Source organism: Aotus nancymaae, unplaced genomic scaffold, assembly GCF_030222135.1.
Source record: "Aotus nancymaae isolate 86718 unplaced genomic scaffold, 86718_ANA_hifiasm-v0.15.2.pri h1tg000011l, whole genome shotgun sequence".
In the NCBI taxonomy this organism is placed as follows: Eukaryota; Metazoa; Chordata; class Mammalia; order Primates; family Aotidae; genus Aotus; species Aotus nancymaae.
This window is the reverse complement of record NW_026988422.1, coordinates 46,781,467-46,801,282: the sequence shown is the minus strand read 5'-3', so window position 1 is coordinate 46,801,282 and position 19,816 is coordinate 46,781,467. Positions and strand designations below refer to the sequence as shown.

General features: G+C 34.3%; 1 protein-coding gene across 1 annotated transcript in view; it reads left to right on the top strand.

The window, feature by feature from the left end:
- Window positions 1-19,816, top strand: part of KCNH5 (potassium voltage-gated channel subfamily H member 5) — a 357,848-nt gene that overhangs the window by 18,831 nt on the left and 319,201 nt on the right. Inside the window, exon 2 of the mRNA XM_012464182.3 lies at window positions 9,062-9,185. Coding sequence (XP_012319605.1) covers window positions 9,062-9,185 — 124 coding nt within the window. The remainder of the gene's footprint in view (window positions 1-9,061; window positions 9,186-19,816) is intronic.

The following is a 19,816-nucleotide window of genomic DNA, read 5'->3' as shown; positions in this document are numbered from 1 at the left end:
ACATAATTTCATTTGTTAATTTCTGCCTTAGTTACCTGTGCTGTTGGAGTCATATCCAAAAAATCTTTGTCTAGACTAGTGTCCTGCAGCTTTCCTTCTATGTTTTCTTCCAGCAGTTTTATAGTTTCAGATTTGATAGTTAAGTCTTCAATCCATCTTGAGTTAATTTGCATATATGGTATGAGATGAGTGTCTAATTTTATTCTTCTGATATGGGATATAAAGTTTTCCTAACATCCTTTATTCAAGAGATTGCCCTTTCCCCATTGTGTGTTTTTGGTATCTTTGCTGAAAATCAATGGACTGTATAGATGGTGGCTTTATTTCTGGGCTGTCTATTATGTTTTGTCTATGTGTCTATTTTTATGCCAGTACCATGCTGCTTTTATTATTATAGCTTTGTAGTAAGTAGATTTTGATATCTAGTAGTATAATGACTCTGGCTTTGTTCTTTTTCTTCAAAATTGCTTTGGCTATTGAAGTCTTTTGTGGTTCCAGATGAACTTTAGGATTTTTTTTTTCTATTTCTGTGAAAAATGTCTTTGGGATTTTGATTGAAATTACATTGAATCTGTGTATTGCTTTGGGTCGTATGGACATTTTAACAGTATTAATTCTTTCAGTCCATGAACACAGGATATTTTTCCACTTGTTTGTGTCTTGTTCAGTTTCTGTTGTTAATGTTTTACAGTTTCCAGTGTATAGCTCTTTTAGCTTCTTGGTTAAATTTATTCCTAAGTACTGATTTTTTTTTTTGGTTGCTATTTTAAATGATATTATTTTCTTGATTACTTTTTGAATAGTTTGTTGTTATAGAAATGCTTTTCATATCTTGATTTCATATCCTACAACTTTACTGAACTTGTTTATTAGTTCTAACAGTTTTTTTGGTCTAGTCTTTAGTTTTTTTCTGTATAGAAGATCATACTGTCTGCAGACAGAGACAATTTAACCTCCTTTTTTTCCTATTTGGAAGGCTTTATTTCCTTTCTCTTGCTAGTTGCTCTGGCTAGGACTTCAGCCAGAAATTGAATGGAAATGGTAAGAAAGGGATTTTTGTCTTTTTCCTCATTTTAGAGGAAAAGCTTTCAACTTTTTAACCTTTGAGTTTGGTGTTAGAGCTTGTTATAGCCTTTATTATGTTGAGGTACATTCCTTCTATACTAATATGTTGAGAGTTTTTACCATGAAACAATGTTGAATTTTTAAAATGCCTTTTCTGAATCTTTTGAATTGATTTTATGGTTTTTGTTCTCCATTCTGTTAATGTGGTCTATCATATTTCTTGATTTGCATATATTGAACAATCCTTGCATCTCAGGAATAAATACCACTTGATCATGGTGAATTATCCTTCTATGCATTGTTGAATTTGGTTTGAAAATATTTTATTGAGGATTTTTGCATCTATATTTTTCAGGGATATTGGTGGATAATTTTCTTTTTTCGTAGTGTCCTTGTCTGGCTTTGGTATCAGGGTAATGCTGGGCTCCTAAAATGAGTTTGAAAGTTTTTTCTCCTTTTTAATTTTTTGGAAGAGTTTGAGAAAGATTGAATTAGGAAGCAATGAAAATATCAGGTTCTGCACTTTTATTTGATGGGAGAATTTTTGTTAGTGATTAGCCTCCTTATTTGTTATTGGTCTATTCAGATTTTCTTGGTAGGCTCTATGTGTCTACGAATTTATGCATTTCTTCTAGATTAGGCAGTTTGTTGGATTTTAATTGTTCATAATAGTATCTTATGATTCTTTGTATTTCTGTGGTATCAGTTGTAATGTCTCCTCTTTGATTTCTGACTCTTGTTTGAGTCTTCTATCTCTTAGTAGAGCTAAAGTTTTGTCAATTTTGTTTATCTTTTCAAAAACCAACTCGTAGTTTCACTGACCTTTTAAAATTGTTTTTCTAGTCTCCATTTCACTTATTTCTGCTTTGATCTTTATTATTGCCTTCTTTCTACTAACTTTGGGCTTAGTTTGTTCTTCTTTTTCTAGTTCACTGAGGTGTAACGTTAGTTTGATTATTTGAGGTCCTCTTTTTTCATGTAGGCACTTGTTGCTATAAGCTTCCCTCTTAAAACTGTTTTTATTGCATCTTATAAGTTTTAGTGTGTTGTGCTTTCATTTTCATTTGTCTCAAGATATTTTTAAATTTCCCTTTTAATTTCTTATTTGACCCATTGGTTCCTTAGGAGTATATTGTTCAATTTCCACATACTTAAATTTTCTAAAATTCTTCATATTATTAATTTCTAGCTTTATAACTTTGTGTTTGAAAATATACTTCATATGCTTTTAATTTTTTTAAATTTGTTAAGACCTACTTTGTGGTCTAAGAGTTGATCTATCCTGCAGAACATTCTGTGTTGAGAACTTCAACTCTCTACACTTGAGAAGAATATGTATTTTACCGTCTTTGAGTGGAATGTTTATATATATCTGTCAGGTCCATTTGGTTTAAATATAGTTCAAGTCCAATGCCTCATTATTGATTTTCTGTCTGGATGATTGTATTGAAACTCCTGTGTGCAGAGTAAGCATATCATTTATAATCCTGAGGAATATGTGATTCATATAAAAATAACATACATGGAATATTTAGAAAGGCATTGCTTAATAAATTTTATAATACCAATTATGTAAAAAGAGAACCCTGCAAAAATGCATTAGTCCATTTGCTTATTCATATAATCAACCAATAAATTAGCATTTACTATGTGTCCGGCACTGTGCTAGGCAATGAGAGAGCAAATGAGAGCAAAAACCTACATGGGCTCTATCCCTATAGAGTTTATAATCCAATAGGCAGATATACATTAATTTTTTTTTTTTTTTTTTTTAAGACAGAGTCTCGCTCTGTCGCCCATGCTGGAGTGCAGTGATGGTGATCTCGGCTCACTGTAACCTCTGCCTCCCGGGTTCCGGCTGTTCTCCTGCCTCAGCCTCTCTGGCACACACAAAATTAACCATACCTGGCTAATTTTGTATATTTAGTAGAGACAAAGTGTCACCATGTTGGCCAGCCTGGTCTCGATCTCCTGACCTCAGGTGATCCACCTGTCTTAACCTCCCAAAGTACTGGGATTATAGGCATGAGCCACCACGCCCGACCAGATATACATTAAGTCATGACAGGAGTAGGTATAAAACTGCAATTGTAATAATGGCTGTGAGGGAGAGGGACTTCATGTCAAAAAATTGTGTAACAGGGATATGACCTCCTCATTGGGGTCAGGGAAAGATTCTCTGAGGTCATGTCAATTGAATTAAGATCTAAATAAATGTAGGTGACAACAAGGTGAGGAGGGAGAAGAATGGCATTTAGGCAGAGATGATGGCAAGTAAAAAGTCCTTATGGTGAGAGAGAACTTGGCCTTTACAAGAATATAAGAAAAGTCAATGAGGCTGTTGTAGGCAAGTATTATAGGCAAGGGTCAGAGTGATGAGAACTAAGGCTAGGCAGACTTTGAAGTCACTGTGGACCATGGAAAGGATTTGGGTGTTCTGAGAGCCAAAAGAAGGATAGTAAAGGACGGAGGAAACACGATAGAATTTTAGTTTTAAAAAAAGACTTGGTTGGCCTCAGTATTAAAAAATCCATAGAAAGAATCCCACAGAGGTTCTGAGTAAACCAATTAGATAGTTACTAGAGTAGTCTAGAGGAGAGAGGATAGAAGGTTGGAGTTAGGTGATGATCATGGAGATGAAGAGAACTAGAGAGATTTGAAAGAGTTTTAGGAGATAAAAGTAAGGGGATTGGTAATGAATTAGATAGGAGGATAATGGGATAAATGTCGATTGATGGCTCTCAGATTACTGGCTGTGAAAGTTGTATGGATGGTGGCCCCATTCTCAAAGACAGGAAACACTGGGAAAACACCTGATTTGGAGGAGCAAAAAGTCATGTTCATGTTATACTGAAGCACATTTAAGATAACTAAGAAGAGAGGTCAAGTTGCATATCAAGATCTAGAGTTTACAGAAGAGGTTGGGTTTGGAGATATACAATCACGAGTTACTGAATCTATGGACACAGGTGAAAGTATAGTAGTAAAGAAAGGTGAGGACTTGGGACTGTATACGAAGACACTCTAATATATTCTTATTGATAAAGAAGCTGAGCCTGCAAAAGAAATAGAGGAAAGTTCAGAGAAACGAATGCTGTTCTGTGAAAGCCAAGGATTGAGAGACTTTGAAGTGGGGAGTGGTTACCAACGCTTCTGTATTGTTATGAAATGAGTAAAAAGTGTCTTGGGCTTGGTGATATGTAGAGGTTATTGGTGACTTGACCATCTTGGTGGAGTGGTGAGGGAAGAAGCTAAACAGGAGTGAGTTGAGTGAACAGGAGCTGAGAAGATGGAGTCAGTGAGAAGAGACAACTTCTGTGGAAAGTTTGTCCTGTGAATGATAGGAGACAGATATGGTGGCAGCCAGAGGAGATATAGGCTGAGTAGTATTCAGTGAATGTGGCATGGAAAAGGTAGTCAGTGTTTTGATGGGCAAAGTGATGTTGGAAAGATATTTCAAGTGAATAGTGGGCAGCATGAATGAGCGGATTTTGGAAACATAATGAAGAGACTGTCCTGACGGCAATAGTATAGACTTTAGGAATAATGGGAAACATGTTTGTATAGGTAGGGAAGGTAAGGCTGAATTTCAGAGGGCTTTGTTAGCCTCATAAAGGATTTGAGATTTGATTGTATGAATAGTTGGGATTGTTGATCTGGATGAAGAATGGTAGGAGAGAGGAAGGGTTTCAGGGAGACGGTTTAGTGTTCGCTTAAACACCGGACTGAACATTGGGATGAGTTAAGGCAGGGATACCATGTAGCTGTATGGTCTGCCACAGTTATCTAGTCATGAAGTGGACAGCTTATGGATTAGAGATGGCAAACCGGCTTGGCTAAGGGGAGAAAGAAAACAATTTTTGATGGTCATATTAAAAATATTTATAGTTGATGCTATAAATAAAAGAAAACATCTTTTATTTATAGAGGAATTTATGCTTTCTGAAGCACTTTTGCAGAAATTAGCTTATTTTGATCTCTATTCTAACTGCCCTAGGTACCACAGAAATGTGTTATTACCATCCTCATAACTAAGGTTAAGCTCAAGTATCATTGTTTTCCTAAAACTTCTGATTCTCTGGTCAGACAGAATTATCCATTGTCTTCTTTGTGTGTCTCAAAAATTTTTTATGGAGCAAAATGCACAGATCTTAAGTGTACAATTCAATGAAATTTGACAATTGTATACACCGGTGTAACATATACCTCTACCAAGATAGAAAACAATTACATTTGCCAGAAAGTTCTTTTTATCTCTTTTCTGTCACTTCCTCTACCATTCCCTTCAGAAATCATTGTTCTGATCCCTATCATCATATAATATTAGTTTCTCCTGTATTTAAACTTTATAGTAATGAAATCAAACAGTATACCTACTTTAGTGGCTGGTTTCTTTTATAATGTTTTTGAGGCCATATTGTTGCTTGTATCAAAAGTTTGTTCCGTTTTAGAGCAGAGCAGTATTCCTTGTGTAAATATGGCATAATTTCTAATCCTTTCTCTTCTTAATAGACATTTGCATTGTTTCCAATTTTTGGCTACTATGAATAAATCTGATGTGAACATTTTCCTACAAGTCTCTTTGTAAACATATGTTTTCATTTTGCTTGCATAAATACCTAGAAGTAAAATTTCTGGGTCATAGATACATAGTTAACTTTACAAGAAACTGTTTTCTAAAGTGACCATACCGTTTTACGTTTTTGCTAGCATTTTATAAAGAGCACCAGTTGTTCTTGATTCTCATCAACAATGTGTTGTTAGTCTTTAAAACTGCTCTAGTAATTGAGCAGCAGTATATCCTTGTGCTTTCATTTCGTATTTCCTGATGCCTGGTGATTGTAAGCATCTTATTCTTGTGCTCACTGGCTGTTGTTTATCTTTTTATGTGTGAAATGTCTGTTTAAGTTACTTGCCCATTTTGATACTTGGGTTGTTTGATCTTTTGTAGGAATATTTTGTATATTCTGGATTAGAGTTCTTTTTCTGTATCATAAACCTTTCCTCCCAGGCTGTAGGTTTCCATTTCATTTTATTGAGAATGTCTATCATAAACCTTTCCTCCCAGGCTGTAGGTTTCCATTTCATTTTATTGAGAATGTCCTTAAATGAGTAGTTGACTGTAATTTTGATGATGCCTAATTTATCAACAATTTCTTTTATGGTAATTGCTCTATGAGGCTTACATAAAAAATTGTTGTCTTCCTCATGATTGCAAAGATTTCCTTCTATGTTTTCTTCTAGAGCTTTGATAGTTTTCCTTTCTGCATTTAGATATATAACCCACTTCAAATTATTTTTGTGTATGAGTTAGGGGTCATGTTTCAATTTTTGCTCATAAGGATATCCAGTTGTTTCAATAAAATTCATTGAAAAAGACTTTACCTATTCAGTTGCCTTGTCATCTTTGCAAAAAATCACTTGATGTTGTATGTGAGAGTCTCATTTTGTTTCATTGGTTTATTTGTCTGTCCTTATTCCATTTTCACACTATCTTAATTATATAGTTGTATGTTTCTCTAACTTTTTTCTACTTTTTCAGATTTTGTTTTGAACTACTCTAGTTAATTGGCATTTTCACAAACTTTTATAATTTTTCAATTTCCTCAAAAAAGCCTGTTGTCATTTTTACTGGGATTGTATTGAATCTATAGATCAGTTTGCAGAAAATAGAATACTTTTTGATGATGTGGAACGAAAGAGCAAGAAGCATATTCCTACTGTAGCTTGTTTATGTTTCTCTCTCTTGGGGTTTACTGAGTTTCTAGTTTTCATTCTATTTGGAAATCTTTTAGCTACCATAGTATCCAATAACATGCTGCCCTATCTCTCTCTCTCTCTCTCTTTTTTTTTTAAGACTCAACCACATATATTTTAGACTGCTTGATATTGTCCCATAGAACATCTCTTACATCTTTTTCTTTTTTACTTCAGTTTGCAATAGCTTGCATCGATGGGTTTTCAAATTGTTCTTTCTTTTTTAGTGTCTAATCTGCTGTTAAACCAATCCAATAAATTTTTAATTTCAGAGATTTTATTATTTCTTGGTTTACCTATTGACTTCTCTTTCTATTGCCTGCTTTTCCATAGTAGTTGTCAGAGTTTTCCATTTCTTGCCTGTCTAATAATTTTTTATTGTTTCTGGGACATTATATCAATACATTGTAGAGATTTGGGATTCCATTATCTCTGAAGAGAGTTGCATTTTTTTTTAATCAGGCAGTTAAACTACTAATGGATCACCTTAATCATGAAGAAACTTGATTTTAAGATTATTTTTCATGTTGCTCTACTTTCTACATTTTTGCTTTTAGTCCCAGGTCACATCCCGTCATCCTATGACTTGTTTCTTACTCCTAATGCATAGCCTCCTGTGATTTAGATGGAAAGTTTAAGGTGTTTTTCAAGCTTCTCTAGGTTGATGGGACTTGAACTCTGAAATTCATCTTCTAGCTTTGGGGATCTGATAAAATTTCTGTCCATTTCTTTAGCCCTTTAACCATTGCTTTCTGCTGGATTCCTTACTGCCTCACCCTATGCATGCCCAGTTTTGGCCACAGAGGATTTGAGGTAGATTATGTCAGGTTTATCACTCCATCAATTAAAGGATTTCCACAACTACAAGTTGCTCTGGCAGCCTCAAATTGTGACATTTGACTTGTTAGACTTGTAAGACACTTCTGCTTGAGCTCTTTCACACCATGAACTTTCCAAACTGGCAAGTATTCTCAGGGAATAGACAGTTAAGTGACCATCTCAGCTAATATAGCCTCTCTTTTTCAAGAGTTTATCTTTTCCAGTTTCTGCCTACTTTCGGTATCTTCCTAGGGGCTTCAAACATTTTGTTTTTCTTCATATTTTATCCCATGCTTCTTTATTTAGTATGTATCCTGGCAATTGTATTTTTTTAAATGACATATTTGTTTTCAACATGCACACTTATTGAGAGCAAAGGATATGTTTTACTAATCTTTATTTTATCCCACTGTTTGACCCAGAGCAATGCCTTTTAAACAGCAGCTACTTAGTAAATGCTGAATTGCATTATTATTTTTATGAAGACCAATTATGAGTCAGGATTTAAAGTCTTCTACTAAAAAAGTGTTATATTTTTAGTATACTACCCTGAATATGAGTTCAAACAAAATTTTCTTAGGTAAAATTTTGAAGTATAGTATTCTTTAAAAATTTTTTACTTTTATTTATATTAAAAATAAATGTTTATATATTTTAATATTAATTCATTTTAATGTTGACATATAACATGTCTTCAAAACTGCTAAAGTTACTGCCTAATATGATTGGATTTTCATTTTATATTAATTTATGCAAAAAAACCCTACTTTTCTGTGTGAAATAGAACAAAGACATCTCTTTTATTTAGAATACTGATAATTTAGAAACTATCAGTATTCTTTTTTTTTGAAACTATCTGTATTATGTGGTTGGAAATATCTTTGAATAATTTTAATTTAAGGGAAGACTTTTAAATCCTGTTTTAAATTAGGCTTTTCAAGATCAGTCTAATGGACAAAAATTTGTTCTATCATGTCAACAATGTATTAATATAATTTTTGAAAGAGGTCATCAAATTTTCCTTTATTATCAATCAGTATTCTCAATTTGTAGAGAAGTGACTATAGCCCTAATCTTAATAAATTAACCAATTTTTAAGTGTAATCTATAGTCATTAACATTATTTAATACTAACTACACTTTGATTTCGTAACTTAGGGTATACTTGAATGCAAAAAATATTATAAACTGGTTTCTTTTAAATGGAATTTTTAGTTTGTATATAAATTTGATATTGCAGGTCTCATATGATGATCATGAAAAGCTGGTTATGTCAATTTCAAGAATAGGTTATATTATTTGTACAATTACAAACCATAGTTGTGTTTGTCCATCTTTATGAGTTTGTCTTTTATTACTTGAAATAAGTGAATTGTTGAATGAAGCTACATAACCTCCTTTTTTCTCCTTTCTTCTTCAGAATCAAGTTTCTTACTGGGAAATGCCCAGATTGTGGATTGGCCTGTAGTTTATAGTAATGACGGTTTTTGTAAACTCTCTGGATATCATCGAGCTGACGTCATGCAGAAAAGCAGCACTTGCAGGTAGGTAATAGAATAGCTAAGTAACTTTTATGAAATGTAACAAAAATCTGAATGTAATTAAAATGCTGAAGCTTACTTGTACTCACATATACAAACTATAGATTTTAAAATTATATTAGACTATTAGGGAGACTAAATGATCAGTGGAAACATATAGCTGAAGAGCCATTGGTGAGAACTTTTGCCAAAAGAAAGATTTTTGTATATCTGTGAATTAATCAATTCATTCAATAAATATTTTTTGATCATCTACCATGAGCCAGGAAAGTCTAGGTGCTGGGAACATCTTGTATTGGGGAACAACTTGTGGCATGTGATCTATGGCACCTTTGGAGCAACTAAATTGTCTTGAACAAAACAGAGTAAACACCACCTGGCCAAGTTGAACATGGTCCATGAGAATGTAAAGAACATAAAATAAAGCTCTTACATCCTGTGTAAGCCACATGTACTTGGTAATGGTACATTGTTTGACTTACGTACAACAGAATCTGATATTTATATTATATATAATGGTTCTTTAAAAAAATATGCCATTTCTGTGAGCTTAAAGAGAATATTAAGAAAAAAGGGGATCAGAAAAAAGAAAAGGAAACTATATATAAGGGACCAATTTAGAACCTAAAACTTTTTCACAATATTTCAGTAAGGCCAGATGGGATGTTTTTTCCATGAGTTAATTTTTCTTTAAAGCTCTCACTTAACTAAGCACTGAAGCAAGTTATTTTAGAACTACAAGGGATCTGAATTTTTTTTTTTTCTAGGCCAAATCCTCTGTTTTTCAGATGCGAAAACTGAGATAGAACTATGTTAAGGGATTTTCCCTGAGAAACAGTGATTTATTTTTTTGTACTCATTTATGCCGAGAAGCAAAATATATATATATATGTGTATATATACACACACACAAACACATATATATATGTATATTATAGTTACATACATATACAGTTGATCCTGGAACAACACTGGTTTGAACAGTGTGGGTCACTTATAGATTAATTTTTCAACCAAATGTGGATCAGAAATATAGTATTAGAGGAATACAGATAAAAAATACAGTATTCAAAGGGATGTGAAACCCTTGTGTACGGTAGGCTGACTTTTTATATATGTACGTTCCCCAGGGCTAACTGCAGGACTTGAGTGTCCACTGATTTTGATATATGCAGGGATCCTGGACCCAATCCCGTGTATGACTCTCTCTCTCTCTATGTATATATCTGTATATATATCTGTGAATCAATAAATTCATTCAATCAATATTTTTTGATCACCTACCATCAGCCATAGTCAAGAATAGTCTAGATGCTGAATAATCAGAGGAACATGTATATCTGTATATATACATACATACATACAGAGAGAGAGAGAGAGAGAGAGACAGAGAGAGACAGAGAAAGAGAGAGAGATATCTCCCTTGGTATAGAGAAGGGATTGGTTGATGACTCTTTCTCTCTCCAGATATCCTTCATCATCAGGAAAGGTAGATATTTTATATATACCATTGAGTTTAAACCTGACTGCACATAGCAATCACTTAAATAGGTTTTGCAAAAACAGATTCCCACCCCGCTTAAACCTACCGAATTAGAATCAGTAGGTGATTCTGAAGTGGGTGGGTCAAGCAGGGAGTCAGTATTTTTAACCAACAGCTTAGATGATTCTGATGCTTATCCAGGCTTGAGAAATAATCTGCTCAAACATTCTCTTCCTTGATCTATGCTCCTCTAGCCATCCTCATTTTTTGCCTCTACTAAAGGCATTCTCATATTCAGTCTTCACTCCCAGGTATGAAATTGGTAAATGGGAGTGATGAAAATATGTGGCCTCTGGTTGAGAGGATCCCTTTGGTAGCACTCATATTGTTGGTCTGTATTAAGCATTGCTCCTCCCCTATCCCCCAGAAGGGAGTTTAAGTTAGAAAAAGCTGAGTGTTTTGTTAGACCTTATCCTGTGGAAGAGGTCCATAGAGAGTTCCAGGGACCACAGATATACTCACACACCCATTTCTTATTCTTGGACTGCTGACATCCCATCTTCATGCCAGATTTGGCTCAGATCTCATCTTCTACCTGAAGGTATTCATGATTGCCTAAATAAGACAGGTTTTTCCCTTCTCTGACTCCTAATAGTTTCTTGTGCGTATTTCTGTTGGCATCATCATTTGGCCTTAAACTAACTCGCCTTATCCCTTGGGTTTTTATTCTTATTGCTTTATTGCTTTTGTTGCCATTTTTGAGAAGTACCGCTCTTCATATCTGGATCTATTTTTAAGTCCTGCTCTCATCCCTTCTTGTGTCCCATGTATCTGCCCTATCCCCAGCCTATTTTGTTTGGCAAGTACAATTTTCCTACAAAGGATTCACTAAGAAAATCAGTGCTGGTGGTTATATTAGCTCTTTTCTCCTCTGAGAGAGCTGCTTTTCTCCTCCTAATGCAAGTACCAGATTGTAAGTGACTTAAAAGTAGGGACTCCATCTTGCTCACTTTTGTATGCACAACAGCACACAAGACAGTGTCTTATGTCAGTATTTATGGAATTAGATTGGCTTGTTTTGCAGTAAAACCTACCTAGGTCTCACATGGTTCTATATAGCATACTGTTATTTCTTGTGTTTCATCCTGTGTTATGACATTTGAGGTGGGAGAGTTTTGGATTATACCCTGCTTTTTAACTGTAGAGAAAAGTGTTTGAGTCTTTCCCCAAATTGTCTTTGCTTGCCAGAGACAATATTTTCAAATGATCATGTTCTTAATGTAAACAATTATTACTTACTTGCACAAAATGCCAAATATGTTTTGTTAACCTAAAAATTGCAACCACTTTAATGCCCTCACAGAACTAGGAAGACTAGCATCTGATATATGAGCAAATATCTGACTTCTATCAGTTTTTCTTGGAAGCGTGATTTATTTTAAAGTGCTCTTCTTTTAAACTTCCTCATTCTCTTTTAAAATTAAACTATATCCATTTTATGTTTGCTATAGCATTATTTAGAAGACTGAAGACCTGGAAGTAACCAAAATGTCCAGTAGTAGGTTTTGTTAAAAAAATATGATGGCAAAGTCCTATTCATCTACATCATATGTTGAATATTCTGGAAGGACAATAACACTGGAAAAAACTAACAACATATTATCAAGTAAAAAAAAACCTAAAATAAAACAAAACAACAAACCCCAAACCACTCCCCAAGCAGTTTATAAAAGTGTTTGCATCATGACTCAAATTCTTTTACATATAGCCTTTTTTCCCATTTCCTGACTAAATCTAGAAAAGCCTTTAAATATGAGACACAAAATAACAGAGAGAGAAAAGAAGAAAATTATATGCACATTTAGAAACACAGAGTTAATGGCTAAAAGTTATTATAGTATGTGGAATTACTGACTTGTAAATGAATATGGAGATAAGTATTTGACACTGAGAAAATCCTTGTAAATAATTTAAAAACTGTTGCTTATAAGGTTTTAGACAGACATAAGAGAATAAGACATTATAAAGCAGTGAGCTTCATTTTATATGGGAAAATACAACCTTTAACACTATATATCTCAGAAGAAAGATTCATTTTTGTATACAATTTGTATTTGATGAATTAAAGTTTATAGGATTAAATTGGCAACTGAGTAAATGATTACATGCCATAGTTTTAAATGTTCAAAAGTGAATTGTTTTATGGTAAAATTAAAAACACATGAATTTGTGTTTTTATAATATCAAGTGGCTAATATTTCTTTCTTCTGTTTTCTTATCTTTTTCTTCTTTGTCCTTCTCAATCTCCTGCATTGGACCAGACACACAGAATCAAATTAAACATACTCCTCAATTTGTCACAATATTATCATTTTGCTTTCTCTAAGCAAGGTCTCTCTTTATTTAATTTTTTTTTCCTTTTACTTCTTTTCCCTTTCATCCCATTCCCCTTCTTCCTTTTATGGTTATTCATTCTAGAGTGTGTTTATTGTATGTCTTTCTAATCTGTCTTCTGCTTGTTTATTAAATATGTGTATTCTTGAAATGATATTGCTTTGCTAATGTTGGTTTTTAAGATCTATGTAATTCCCACCACACTGTAATATGTATGTTTTTTTACTCTTTTCATTCAACATTATGGTTTTAGACTTCTTTGTGTTACTGTATGATGATCTATTCATCATGTCTGATTGTTGTCTAGTGTTCCAGTGTCTTCACAGCCTTTGTTCTATTTATACATTCTATTAGTCCTGGAATCTAACTTCGACACTTTGCTACCTTGAACAACTTGGAAATAAGCATCTTCCTACACACCTTCTTGTGGTCATTTTTGAGAAGTTTTCTGTCTCTATCTCCAGCAAGGGGATTGCTGGATAATAGAATATATGCAGAGTTTGTAAATTAACTGCTGTAAGATTCTTGCCCATAGAAGACTTCTCTTTCCACTCTCAGCAGCCATTAGTGAGGGTTCTGGCTTTCCTTCATCCTTGCTATGTCATAATGGTACTGAAATTCCTATTTAAAAATATCTGATGTGTGCTAGGTATTGTCTCATTTTTGTTTTAGCTAAAATTATGACACTATGACACTTTCAGTATCCCAGGAATTTCAAACCTTGTCCATTTTATTGTCTGATTATTGTGTTTTTCATGCCTTTGGACTGTTTTGCTGTTTATTGGAGAAAATGAAAAGTATTGCATGTTTAAAAGAGATTGTAGATTTTGGGAGGATGACGTTTAAAAGTGTATGATCTTATGACGTATAGCAGCTCTGACATTTGGGATATACAGGGATAATCTGTCATAGATTAGGTAGGAACCACTTTAGCATTTTACTTCTAATTAACCTGAAACTTTTAAGAGTCTATTCTGCTGTTTTTTTTTTTTTTTTTTTTTTTTCAGTAGAGGGGTGTAAAGAACAATCAGGTAGTTTAGGTAGGGAGGATTGAGGGGAAGATAGATGCTCTCAAATACATTTTTTGAAAGGCCATTTACAATCCCTTATCCAACTCCATCAAGTTAGACAATGAGTCAGAGACATTAAGAAACACTTTACTGGATGGATTTCACAGCAGTTTTATGAACACAGGATTATCTCAGCAGCTACCAAGAGCACGTGACACATGATGAAAACCAGTCAGTCTGGCTCCATTTGGCTGAGGGCTGTGCTTCGCAAGGTGAAACTGATGAAAAGTGCTGAAGGGCAGAGGTGCCTTGGTGATGTCAGACTCCAAAGGTTAGAGATATACAGTCCTGTTTTTTCTTAATTACATCTTATAAACCTACCATTTATTACCCCATTGAAATCCTTTGAAGACCATATAAATCAATGGGTTGTCAAACCTTTTGGTTATGATCCTCTGTATAAAGGAATGTCTTTGATTTATTCCAAAATTACTTCTTTCAGATTTTGAAAACTATATTCTTTTCTTTTTTTTGTTTGAGACAGAGTTTTGCTCTTTTTGCCCAGGCTGGAGTGCAATGGTGTGATCTCGGCTCACTGCGACCTTTGCCTCCCAGGGTTCAAGTGATTCTCTTGCCTCAGCCTCCCAAGTAGCTGGGATTACAGGCATGCGCCACCATGCCTGGCTAATTTTGTATTTTTAGTAGAGGTGAGGGTTCACCATGTTGGCCAGGTTGGTCTCGAACTCTTGACCTCAGGTGACTTGCCTGCCTTGGCCTCCCAAAGTACTAGGATTACAGGTATGAGCCACCACGCCCAGCCAAAAACTGTATTCTTACTTGTTTCTAATTTTTCCTCAACTTCCCCTCTCTTGGGCTTTCTCTTTTTTGATCCTTTGACTACAGATCTCAGTCCACCTCCCATTAACTGTTATGATTCTGTGCTTGTGGCCAGTTCTGAGCTGGAGACCACATTTACCAACTGTGTTAAGTCAATCTGGGTTGCATTTTTTTGTTGAAGCATGTGTTAATCTGTGAACTACAGCCTGCAGATAATATTACCCTGTATTATGGTGACTGAATGTTTGTTGTGTTTTAGTCTAGGCACACTGTTACACATTTAGCAGAGTAAGGGAGGTTGGTGGAACTCATGATTAGGTTATGTTTTCTTCAGAGTTGTGAGGTTCTTTTCTCTTTTGGAAGTCTGTCAATTATTATAGCCATTCTTACTGCTAGGAGCTATAATGAGGCTTGTTTGTGAGGTTTTGATGGCAGAACAAGCGATCCAAGAATAAGTAAATCCTGCTACCAGCCCAAACCACCTATTGCTCAAAGTTTTCTAGGTCAGATACATGTGAAAGATAATTGCCAGATGCCTAGGCAAGCTGGGTATGGCCTAGACCAGGCCTGAAGAAAAATTATCCCTTATTCCCAAGACAAAACCCATCAACTGTATAACAAGAAAAGTGGCCAGATTATACAGTAGCAGGTTCTGAGTAAGCATTTGCTTCAACCTCATGGGTTAGTGAAGGAAGAAGATTCCCAGAACCATGGACATCTCCCTTTAGAACACAATGACCCTGCCTTTTGGCAAGCGTGGTTCCATCTGTGTTCTAGAATCCTGGAGAAGCCAGGGAGTGAGGCTGGGGTGGGGAAGGCTTCTAATCCCATCCGTACATTCCAGTCATATTTCAGCCATTGTGCAATGCATTATAATTTGTAACTTTATTTGCATTATCCTTTTAATTGTCACCCTCTGAGTTATATTATTATTGTCATCACTTTACTGATGAAGAAACAATGGGTCAGAGAGGATATACGACTTGTCCATAAATTATCCAGTTTGTAAGTGGTCCTCCAAATGCAAAAGTCCTTATTATACCATGACTGCCCAATTTTATAACAGAGATAGATTGCTTTTGTGAATCCAATTTTATTTTCCTTTCAATAAAGTAACAGTACAGTCGTTCATTTAAAATTACCAAGGAGGAGCTTGGCACCCTATGTAAGAGAGCAAGTGGAAGTTTTGTAATTTTAAAAATATTTTCGGACTGGGCGCAGTGGCTCATGCCTGTAATCCTAGCACTTTGGGAGGCCAAGGCAGGTGGATTAGGAATTCAGGAGATCGAGACCATCCTGGCTAACATGGTGAAACCCCATCTGTAAGAAAAATACAAAAAATTAGCCAGGCATGGTGGCACGCACCTGTGGTCCCAGCTACTTGGGGTCTGAGTTAGAGAATCTCTTGAACCTGGAAGGTGAAGATGGCATTGAGCCCAGATCATGCCCCTGCACTCCAGCCTAGACAGCAGAGCGAGATTTCATCTCAAAAAAAAAAAAAAAAAATTTCATTACGTATTTTTTGAGGATATTTAGTAGAAGACATGAAAACTGTATAAAATTAATATATATGGTTTCTAAAGCCTGTTGATTACTATTTCTATAATTCGTGATCCCTCAAATTCCATTAACCATTCTAAGACTGCATTGAGCTTCCGTCATCCTGAGTCAGGCTTCAGGAACCTGTGATAAAACATTTCAGCATTCACATGTGACAAAGCCAAACACATAAACAAATGTGCCACGCCCACAGAGAATGAAGAATCATTGATTTACCAGTATGGCTTGGACAACTTTGGATGAAAACACTTTCAGAGTTTCAGTTAACCTCCAGAACACTTGCCTTGGGAGGATAAATAGTTAGTACATTTCAGACATTCTTTATAATCTATTTTGAAATATCTTTTATTATTTAACTGCTACATTTTGCCCCTTCAAATATGTGTTCTGTCATCAGAAATATGTGATATAATAAATGAAAAATCCAAGTGGAACAATGTAAGAAATGAAAGACGATTTTTTAAAGAAGTATTCAGATTTTAATAATATAGGGTTATTTTCTTAAGTGCCTTTATTTTCCTAGGATAAGTGATTTTAGCATTGGAAAAACTTAGCTAATGAAAGTGTATTATGGAATTTTAATAGTTTATTTAAAAGTTGCTTGTTTATTTTTATCTTCTGTTCAGAATTTTAGTTGCATCAGACCTGTGTTGCATTTTTTCTTAGTTGGTGTTATTAAACTAATTCCTCAGAGAGCTTCTTTTTTTTAAAATTTGAGTTGTAACTTACTTTTAAATTTTATTAGAATTAATATTGGATAATTTTTATCCTAGCTGCTTGTTATATTATAAATGCTTTCTTATTTTGTTTTTCTGTTAACCAATTGTGAATATTATGTCTCAGTTTATGGAACCATCGAAACCTGTCATTTAGTAGCAGTGGTAAAATGTCCTCCCTCCCTTCCTCCTCCTCCTCCTTCTTCTTTTCCTTCCTTCCTTCCTACCTTCCTTCCTTCCTTCCTTTCTTCTTTCCTTTCTCTTGTTTTTCTTTTTCTCTCTCTTCTTTCTTTCTCTCTCCCTCTTTCTTTTTCTTAGTTTAATTGCCCTTATCTTGATTTTTAAAATCTTTGTTTTACTAATGATTCTTTAATTAAAAATAAAAGTAAAAAACTGACTAATTAAAAAGTTCACTTGTCTATAAAAATATTATGTACAATATTAAGCTAATATTTTTTTGGGAGAAGAGTAGCTTTATGTTCTTTAGCTGAATAATTCTAATTTAATTGTAATGCCTTCAAGAGATTTTTATAAAACTTACGTGAGCTGAAATTTCAGCTTTGACAGGAACAGTAGCTTTTCAAGTCCAGCTTGCAGGTATGCTTTGAGGCTTCCTGTTTTAGTCTAGATATGATTATGGAATTAAGAGTCTGTCATTTTATTCTGATATATTTTTACTTATTATAATGACAATTTTTTTCTTTAAAAATTAAATATATTAAAAATGAAGGATTCAGATTTCTTAATGCTTGGGCAATCTTTGATCTGCCTTATCTACTTTCATTTCTTAGTTTCTAGAGTTCTAGTTGCTTAGGCTGGTGTTACAGAAGGTAGGCTTGAGTTACCCTGTAATTTCCAGCTGTAGTGTGGTGCTGCTATTGAATCCTGTGCATCATTACTGGATTTTGCTGACAAACTAGGCCTTTTAGGTTGTAAATTGTACTGATTGATATCTTCAGGTGTAGATTTTCTGTGAAGATAATTAATCTGAACCTTCAGGGGCCCTCATTTGAGTGGATACCTTTTGAGGGTCTGTTCCTAATCTAGTTTTGTAATTTTGTATTCTTTTTCTTAAGGAAGGCTACACAGATTTTATAAGCTTCAGCCTCCACCACACTTTAGATCTGCCTCTGGTCAATATGTGAACTCTTTGAAAACTGAAAGAAAAACAATAACAAAGATGTACATTTGACTTTTCAAAATCTTAGTTAAGGTATTTAGTAAAGACACATTTTCTTTCCTGGTGGATGGTCTGGACAATCATACTAATCAGTAGAACTGTGTATCTAAAACCAGATGCACAATTGATGATTTTGAAAGCATTGAGAATGGAGTTTTAGAGACAGATCATTCTTGAGTCAGCTCTGTTATGTAGATGATCAGACTTTTGCCAAGGTTCTCTTAGAAAAATAGAGAACGTCAAACATTAGAAAGGTTTTGTGGAATGTAGACATTCACTCCTTAATCTGTGTTTCGTTATGTTCCTCTAACCGCTGTAATAATGTAAAATTCCTTCAAGATGCCAGCTTTACTTCCCTCCCATTAGCCACACTTATACCTATCTTAAGAAAATCCTCTGAAATGAGAATGTAAATGCATTATATGTATAATATGCAATCTTCACTTTTTATGATCGTATGGGAACATAACAAGGTCCATGCAAGCTGAAACCACATAATATGATCTTAATACTTAATAAAAAAACTATGATTGTTTTAGCATCTTTAAAGAATGTTTGTCAAAACATTAAAAACTCTCTTACTGTTGGTTATCAATACAGGGAGATGAATATAATAGTAAAACTCATATTTATTTAGTACACTGTGATTTTGAACATTGGAAACATTTAGAACGGAGGAAGTATTTTATTTCTTTTTTAAAAAACTTACCATGAGTAAGTTTTTTAAAAAAATTTATTTAAACAATTCTTGCCTTCTCAGAATATAATTTTCTGTATAAAGAGAGCATCTTTTGTATCTCTTGGAAAATTGTCATCCTCCTTTCCAAGTTAGAATTAATTTCTTCTTATTTTATTTTAATATTTTTACTAAATATTAAATATTTTATTCTTCCACTTTCACTATTGTGAACAATGTACTAGAACTCCTTTAATGAGGGTTTTTTTTTTGGTTTGTTTTTAAACTGGCGTCACCTTCTCTGGGAAACCTTCATGCTTTTTGTCACAACTGCTTTCCTCATTTATATTGATAAGTTCACCTTCACTAAGTCCTTTTGGTTGCCTATCTAGAGTCTCCCAAATGGCAGCAGTATCTACATTTCCAAGGTCACTTATTTCTCTTATAACTTCATTTATGTTCAGTTTGAATTCCACTTCCAACATTATTATTTTTCATTTCTTAGGTGGATTTTAATTTTTGTTGGATAATTACTGCTTTTGATTATCCATTTTTGTAAAATGTCACATGGGTTTATCACTGAGAGACAAGGAGGCAATATGACTACATACTTTTCTGTCTGTGCGTGAACTGAATAACAGCTGTGCTGTTACCAATACTGACAGGCTTTGAAAGAAGTGATGTGATCAGTTACTGGCTGTGAACGTGCATCTGTTATTTTCTAGTGATCTGTAGACTGAAGATCAAGCAGCAAAGCTTGTACTTTGTGCAATTACTC